The 9078-nt window shown below is 41.8% G+C and overlaps 1 protein-coding gene across 1 annotated transcript; it reads right to left on the bottom strand.

The window, feature by feature from the left end:
* Positions 1-507: 507 nt before the first annotated feature.
* CDV3 (CDV3 homolog) lies at positions 508-8853 on the bottom strand. The gene is made up of 4 exons (XM_044912566.1): positions 8732-8853; positions 5888-6033; positions 2135-2294; positions 508-700 (listed from the first exon to the last, which is right to left on the bottom strand). The coding sequence occupies exons 1-4, from the start codon at positions 8851-8853 to the stop codon at positions 550-552; spliced, it is 579 nt and encodes a 192-aa protein (XP_044768501.1). The 3' UTR covers positions 508-549.
* Positions 8854-9078: the final 225 nt, after the last annotated feature.

A 9078-nucleotide genomic window follows, 5' to 3' on the forward strand; every position in this document is an offset into this window, starting at 1 on the left:
ATCCTTAAGGGTGGGGCACAGGGCAGGTTAATTAAGGTCACTTAAATCTTCATCTTGTACAGCAGATCAGAACCCAGATGGCTGACTTTCTGCAGGATTTCTGATAGGAATCCAGTAGAGCTGGTCTCAACCTTCACACCGACACTTACTAGCTGTAACCTTCGTGTCCAGAAGTTGTGATCCACATGAAGTCCGCAACGAGTGCAGCAAACCTGAGGTAGTCAGCCCTTACGAAGGCTCAGTATCTGAACATAAAAACATTTTGAAATGACCACTGGCTGCAGTTTCTGGTTTTGTATTTGCAGAGTAATAATGAAAGAACACCGCTGAATCTAGTTCACGCACTTAGAGAACAAGAAGAATCCCCCTAAATCCAATATATACAAACAGCAGCCGTGACACCTGTACTTCCCCAGTACCATAGGGCCGGTCACTTATACCGAGTGGTCTGCATCGGCTGTGGGTCCAGCAGCGGTCAGATGACGAATGGCTGTTCCTGGTGGTTAGCTGCGGCCTAGTTACCTTAGAAGCGTTAGCAAAGACCATTCCTTAATTGTACTGTGTGTGGCTGCTTTTCTGATTTTCAAGCACAGCATACTGGTTGTCTAGCTGAAGTTTAAGGGCCTGGTTTTTTGAAACCTCATCCCTACCTCTAGTTTTGTGTCTTACTACTTTAAAGCTCTTCTCCATTTCTTTATCCCTAAGGGAAAAGAAATGTAATCAGTAAGTATTTCTTCTTCACTAGGTTGTTGATCCTCCAAAAAAAAAAAAAGCCGCCCCTGAGAAGTATCCTGAGGGAGTAACAGGAGGGGAAACCGGAACAGGTATCCTGCTTTCCCAAAGTTTGCGTACACCACTTGCTTTTACAGAAGTTAGTATGGCAACAGCTTTTTTCGTAACAGTGAAAATCCTCTTCCGATTCCTTTCAGTTAGCCAAGTTAGTGCAAGAAAATAGGTCTTCCTATCAAAGTCAGGTGGCGTAATGCAACCTTTCAGAAAGCGGGGGACCCTCTTTGCTTTATGCCTTTCTGGCTTAGGAGGGGTTTCATAGGAATGCTCTACTTTCGACAGCAGGGGAAACCTGCCCATAAAATCATCATCAGATCATTTTCCGGGCTTCCAAGGAACAGAAAACACAAATACTGAAGCTCTATGGTCCTATTTTCTGTGGCAGCAGATCTATTTGAATACTATTTACTGCAAACCTATTTTGGGACCAACTTGAAGACAACTGCAAAGTCAAAAGGCTATCTGATGACACGCTGATTCCTTCTAAGAGTCACTTCTATTTTAAGCAAATAATAAACAATACATCTCTTTATACATAAGGGCAACAATTTTCTTCTTCAAGTCAGGTTCTACTCATTCAGTGATTTCTCCTCACGTCTACTTTATGAGTGGGGATCAGATAAAGCAAGGTGAGTGTGGGGGATCACTGCCCCCTTATTCTGTAGGACAGAGCAGAGGAGCGAGTCCAATGGAGGCTTAAATTCAAGCCAGCTGGGCTCCCAAAGAAGCAAAAAGGCTGGAATTCACTTTAAAAGCCACCCCCCGCCCCCGCAAACAGTATTTCCAACTGATGTCCTTTACGTTTCTTCCCATTTTATTTACTTAAAAAAAAAAATTCATGTCCCTACAAAGGATGTGGAAGTGCCATATGTGGTCATTTAATTCCAGGTAGCATTCATTTTAAGTACCTGCTGAAATAAGATTATTTTAATATTAGATTTATAAATGCCAACATCTTTCATCTATTCACATCAACAGGGAATACAATGAAAATATTGCTCTTACATTTCTAGTTTCCATGCTATAAGGAACATGTGCTTACAAAGAATCTAACTACATAGATGTCATAGCTACAGAACAACACCAACCAGGAATAAAGCAACTTTTGTAGACAATGTCTTTGGCGCTCTTTCCCCGCTGCCCCCCTCCAGGGTCCTTACCCCGTTTCCCACTCCCAGGCACATAAGTCCCACCTAATTTTCAGCTGCCTGTCAGATGCAGCCTGGCCTTTACCAAGGAGACCCCCTCCCCTCCACCTCAGGTGGGTTTTCCTAATCTCCTACATCCCACTTGCTGGCCAAGGGACAGGGCTCCCAGACAAAAGACAAGAGTTGAGAGTACTTACTTCCGGCTTTCTACATGCTTGGCAGTGGACTGCAGGGATGGGAACTGTGTATCACTGTAGATTTCTGGTGGTCCTTGTGGTGTTTTCCTTGTTGTGGTTAACCTGGCTCCAGGAGGCCTATACACACCGCTAGTCATTGCTGGTTCTGGGGTCTCTGTAACTAACATTTCGTAACAGTTTAGAGAAACTATTCAAATGCCTGGCATTTTAGTAAGCTAGTCCCGCATTCCCGATCACTTGACAATTACAGGAAAAAAACCCAATACCTACACAAGAAGTTTCTGGACAACTGAAGGAAAGTTATCCGAGAAAATGTCTGAAAGTGAAAATACTCTTATCTTTCTGGAGTAGTCTTCTAACTTCTCTATCATGTGTAACTTCAATTACCTATGTACATGAGTTCTTTCTGGAAGTCAACTTACTGGAAGTGGGAGAAGAATCTTCTGCACCTGGGAGACAGTCCATCAGGGACTGTCTTTCAGAACAGCACTATCTCAGCCCTCAGTTTACATATAGGTAAATGTGGATAATCACTTCTTTACCTGGTTGGTGGGTTACATAACATGCCATGTGTAAAGAATTTACTTACAAAAATGCTTGTGTATATATTTACTTCTAAAAGACTAGTAAAAATAAACTACTACATATCTTTAATAATTTCCTTGTCTTCTACATCAATGGATTTTAAGGCTCTTCGTCGTATTTTATAAACACAGGTAAAGCAGGGAAAAAAAAAAAAAACTAAGCAGCCGAGCAGCCCCATGTCTTCCAGGATGGCTAACATTTTCAGGATAGAACCTTCCAGCTTTTCGCTACATATCATTTTTTTCTCCCCATTTATGGATTCAGTATTTTACGTGTGTTTTCCATTTATCAAAAACTTCATTTCAAATAAACGCCTACTCCCTCATTTATCAGCTGCAATATAATGCAGCCATTTGAATACTATTATAAAGGCTTATTGTCTCATACAGCTTTTAATTAAGTGTGGGAAAGCTATATCACACGCATTCATTAGTGACTGAGCACCTGCTATGTGTCAGGTGCTGTTCTAAACTACACAGTGGGGATACAAATGTTAAGGACATGCCTTCAAGAACTGGATATTCTGGGGCACCTGGGTGGCTCAGTTGGTTAAGCGACTACCTTCGGCTCAGGTCATGATCCTGGGGCTCTGGGATCGAGCCCTGCATCGGGCTTCCTGCTCGGCCGGAAGCCTGCTTCTCCCAGGCCCACTCCCCCTACTTGTGTTCCCCCTCACGCGGTCTGTCAATTAAATAAATAAATCTAAAAAAAACCCCAAACAACTGGATATTCAGGCTGCTAGCCACATGCAGCCATCTGAAATGAAATAAACTCAAGAATTCAGTTCCTTAGTTACATTAGTCGAATTTTAAGTACTCAATAGCCACCTGTGGCTAGCGGCTACTACAGCGAACAGAGGCTATTCCATCACTGTAGAAAGTACTACGGGACAGTGTTGGGCTCGAGGGAAGAGACACACACATGTAAATGTTGGTGCCACACTGAAGATGAGATCGGGGGAAGAGTTCGTCAAGGGAGCACACGATGGGTAGGGGTCTCAGTGCTGAGGTGAAAACCGAACAAGGCCTGAAAGCCGTAAGGAGGCAAACACATCTAGAGTTGGTAAACCAGCCAAATCTGGCCCGACTCCGGATTTTGTGTATATTTTACTGGAATGCAGCTACACTCACCGGATGTATGTATCGTCTACGGGTGCTTCTGTGCCGTCACAGCAGGGCCGGGTAATTAGAACCATCTCCCGTGCGGCCCTCAAAACCTAAATTAATTATCTGGCCCTTTGCAGAAAAAGCTTACTTAGAGCGGATTCAGGCTGAGAACACAGGCACAAAGGGCCTGCAGCAGCAGTGTGCCTAGTATCCTCAAGGAGCAGGGGAAGTGAGGTCCAGATTAAAAGAAACACCAAGTCAGAAAAAGGGATCACAAGCCAGGCATCCAAGGCCTTGCAGGTCCCTGAGAACTTCAGCTTCTACTCCGAGCAGAGGGGACAGCACTGGAGGTTCGGGAACAGCGTATGTACAGACGCAGGCAGACCAGTGAAGAGGTGACCTCACTAATCCATATAAAAATTAACGGTTCAAACCACTGGTAGCAGTGGAACTGGAGAGAACTAGTCACATAGAGTGTCTGATTTTGAAAATAAAGACAAAACAAATTTACTGACAAATTAGATTTAGGTTTGGAGCAAGAAAAAGTTATCAAAGATGACTCCAAGATTTGTGGCTTAAGTGACCGAAAGAATCGCAGTGAAATTACAAAGGCTGTTGTGTTGACCCGACACAGGTCTGAACTGCATGGCTTCACTTACACGTGGATGTTCTTTACAAATACGGTATAAAACTGTAAACGTATTTTTTCTTGATGATTTTAATATTTTCCCTCTTGCTTATTCTAAGAATATAGCAGCATAAATGTACAAAATATGTGTCAATTGGTATGTTTATGTTACTGGTAAGGCTTCTAGTCACAGTAGGCACTCAGTAGTTAAGTTTGGGAGTAGTCAAGTGAAATGGGGATTTGACTGCACTGGGATTCGGGGCCCCACCCTCACGCTGTTCAAGGGTCTACTGTACATGAAGAGTTCAGTTGGGGATATGTGGATATCGAGATGCTGGCTAGGCAGTTAAGATCTGCGTGTCTGGAGGTCAGAAGAGATCTGAGCTGATGTGAATTTTGGAGTTGCTGGCACATGGAGCCTGGTGAGGGAGGAAGGGTGTGGGGAGCAGCAGGGGCTAAGCACTGGGGTAGGTTCTCTCTCAGAGGCAGGAGAGAAAAAATCCCAGCCAGGGAGACTGAGAACCAACCACGGAGGAAGCAGGAGACTGTGGTGTCCTGGGGTGATCAACTACGGCAAGCGCTGCTGATGGGGCAAATCGGGTGAGGACCAAGACTTGGGACACTGAGGTTAGCAATGCTGAGGTCATCAGGATCAGTGACAGATGCAGTAAAAAAAGTTAAACGGAAAAACATATACATACGCATAAGCAAAGGGCTAGAAAGGATGCAAGAATGTTGACACACACTAGCTATCTTTATTCTCTGGGCAGTAAGATTTGGAGTGATTTGTTACTCTTTATATTATTATGCATTAAAAAAAATGGATATATATTAACGCAATGTTTCTCAAACTTTTCTCAACACTTCCATTCTAAGGAGCCATTTTAGACATCTATTTCCTAACTACCATGCCCCCACACCAGGAAATGTTAACACCATATATATACTGTGCACACAGTATATATGCTCACACACTTCGGCCCTCTGGTGGGCAACAGCCCATTAGAAGATCTGATATTTCTTCACCCCCCACCAAGAACCATTTCTTATCAACTCTTAGGAGTGATAAAATGTGCCCTTCTGAGAATTCATGCTTCAAGACAGAATAAAATGGGGATTGGGGGAAAAAACACAAACAGAGGTGGAAACACAGGTACAATTTCCCTTAGCCAACTGTCAAAAATTGAAACAAATTAAACATTTAAGTTGGACAAGTTAGTTTACATATAAAGTTAAGCAGCCTACAGAAAAGCACATATCCTAAGTTCCAAATTACTTAGGATATAAAGGTCTTTAAACAGACATATACAAACGTCTCTCCCAAGAACAGAAAGGAACCCCACTCATTCTACCACAAGCATTCATTTAGTTGAATGCCAACAGTATATAAAATTATACATAGACAGCTTTATGAAAATGAAGTATTAAGGTTACCAATTACTGCAGCAGGAGGTGCTTGTACTGGAGCTGTTTTATTCCAGGGACCTGAAGACTTTTCTACACCACCACCACCTCCTCCACCTTCTTCCCAGTTATCACCTGGATCTTCTCTTTTCTCATTATCATCTTCTTCCTTTTCACTATTGGAAAAGCAAGTAAGTGAATTCAGTTACAGAATCACCAGGAAAATCGTCAGTCCAAATCCTAAGTCGTATCAATGCTGATCTGTGTGACCCTAAGAGAAGTCACCTCACCCTCTCAGAGCCTCAATGCCCCACTTGTTTAAGAGAGACAGAAATAGGGGATGTTATCTGTTATACACTGGGACTTCCACCCGACTTCATATGAAAGGATTTCATTGCTACAAAAGGTTTAGAAAACCACCTGGTCTGATAGTGTCTGCTTTCCTTTTTGCAAACCTCACATACTCAAGAACATTTAGAAATATTTACCATACTGACCTGCCAGGCTTATGACAATCTATGTGATTACATACAGCAGCCCCAAGGAAGAGCAGGACCCCAGCTAAGAACCTCACGCAACTGAGGGAGGAAGAGAGGCCAGGCTAACCTGAGAAAAGGGGACTTGAGAGGGATTAAGAGTGTAATCCCTGGATTTTCTAGGACCACAGGGCCAAACAGGCACTCATGGTAAGCGTATTTTCAGTGATCAAACATTTTTTGAAAGTTGTATAATTTCACTTGCTAATCCTTTAGTACATATTACAAAACGAGAACTCACATTCCAATAGAAGAAACAAGCCTGTGTTCAGTGTTGACATCAGTGCTACAGACTTTATTAGTGCCAGTCCCTACTGTTTGACACAGGGAATATATAGAACTGGTCCCTATCACCAGATATGTCACCCATTTAAAAAAGAAGAGAATACAAAAACTCAGTCTTTGGCTTTATTAGTTAATTATAAATGTGAAAGATACCCTCAGTGGTATCCTAAGACTGGCTGCAATGTTTATGCCAATTTCTTATTTCTTTATTCTTGAATTGGCTTGAGTCAGGAATCAGGGTTACCTGTCAAATCTAACCCCCTTTTGGCCGTGATTCGCCCTTGCTGCTACTGCCTCTGGCACAGACTACCAACCTTTCCATGAAATTATGTTCCATGACAGTGGTGGTTTTTCCTAGAACTTCAGCCTATCAACCTCCTTTACCATTCTGACCATGCTTTTCTCTCCTACTGAAAAAATAGGGCTGTTGCCTAAAGCTGTCCTTGGCCTTTCACTCTTTTAGACATTTTCTCCCTTTGATGCCTGATCAGTGATCATGACCTTAACAACGTACAGATGACTCCCACCCTACTGTGTATGGCCCTGGGAACATCATGGCCTCTCTTGGCTTCTGCAAAAGGACATCTCAGGGTGCTTTCCTTCCATTTCTATTAGAACAAGGAAAGTGCCAGCTATAAGACAATTTCTTAAATAACTAATGGTCTCCTTTAAAGACACTTACAGAAAAATTTCAAAGACAGTGCCCACCATCAGAGGTGATTCCAGAATTTAGAGGCCTAGGGTGGCAACTGGGGAGGGGAGAGAGGAATGAGCTCCTCCTCAGTCTGCATTTGTAGCATGATTTTACTTAAGACTATAATTCAAGAGGAAAAAATAATGAAAATATGGCCAACCCACTCTTTGGTTTCCCTTTTTTGTTAACACATAATAGAATCCTGTACAGCCATTTAAAATGTCAGGCCTATGCTGACATGGAAGTAATATGCATGTCAGTTAAGCCAATGGCTTACTAAAACAAAATCTATACACCTAATATTAAGTAGAAGGACATTTTGATTTTTAAAAATGGTTTTAAAAAGTAGCTGGGTGCTAGAATGCCTGATTTTATTTTCTTCATGCAGCAAACAGTTACGAACAGATTCTAAAACCAGACTTCCTGGTTCAAATCATCTGGGTTTTGCCACTGATAGCCAGGAGACTTTGAATGTGACACTTAACTTTTATATGCCTCAGTTTCCTCCTACGTAAAATGGGGATAACAGCTCCATTTTGAAAATTTTAAAAGACACAAAGCACCAAGAAAAGTGCCTGGCACATAGTAAGTGCTGTTAAATGTTATTACATGGGGTTTTTTGGGGCGGGGGGAGGGGCAGGAGAGGGAGAGAGAATCGTAATTAAGCAGATTCCATGCTGAGTGTGGAGTCCGAGGGGTTCAATCTCACAATCTGAGCTGAAACCAAGAGTCAGATGCTTAACTAACTGCACCACCCGGGTGCCCCACTATTACATGCTTTTTAATATCCATGAGTTTTCAAACAGATGCCACCTTTATATTAGGAGAAAAATAAAAGAGAACAAAACTCAAAAATCCCAAAACCCACAACATGAACATGTTTTTTTAAATAGATTTTTAAAAATAGATACCAAACACTATGACTTTGTTTTCTACAGTTTATACGTGGAATGAATGACCAGGTAAGGATATGAAGGTCCTAATTTATCCAGCAGTCTAACAGTGGTATCCAAACATTAGACCTGTTCCAAAGAATTTTTTTTTGTCACCCACTTCTGAGAACTGATGCCAATGTAATTATACTTTCATGCAATTTGCTTGGTTCATGAGTAAAAACATGGGTGTTATTTACCTAGTTACATAAGACTTGTTAGTAATGTCCCAGTAACCCAATCCCAGCCAGACAAGGAGGTAAGACCCCAACAAAGATTTTAAGAACCTTCATGGGACTTTTATACTCATATATACTCCCACAGTATGCTAGCTTTCAGTTGGTCTATCATTGTGAAACAGTTAACTCAGCAAAATGTGCTGAATCACTATTGTTCAAATATGTATACTGGACTCTAAAATAATTACTTTAGTATATGGTGATCAGTATACTTCAACTCTGGAATTATCAGCTGGTAGTAAGCAATCAACTGAAAACCAAAAAATTTTTTAACACTGATTACCTCTAAGCAGAAGAGATTATGGGTCATTCTTATACATTTTTAATGCTGTTATTCCTTTCAAATGTCCTTAAAAAATATAGTTTTTCTAATTCACAATAAAATATTAAAGAAAAGCCCCTATTTGGTCTGACAGAATACTGATGGTCCCATGTAAAAGAAGGTTCCTTTGGGCGCCTGGGTGGCTCAGTTGGTTGAGCGACTGCCTTCGGCTCAGGTCATGATCCTGGAGTCCCTGGATCGAGTCCCGCATCG

Source organism: Neomonachus schauinslandi, chromosome 1 (genome assembly GCF_002201575.2).
Source record: "Neomonachus schauinslandi chromosome 1, ASM220157v2, whole genome shotgun sequence".
Classification (NCBI taxonomy): Eukaryota; Metazoa; Chordata; class Mammalia; order Carnivora; family Phocidae; genus Neomonachus; species Neomonachus schauinslandi.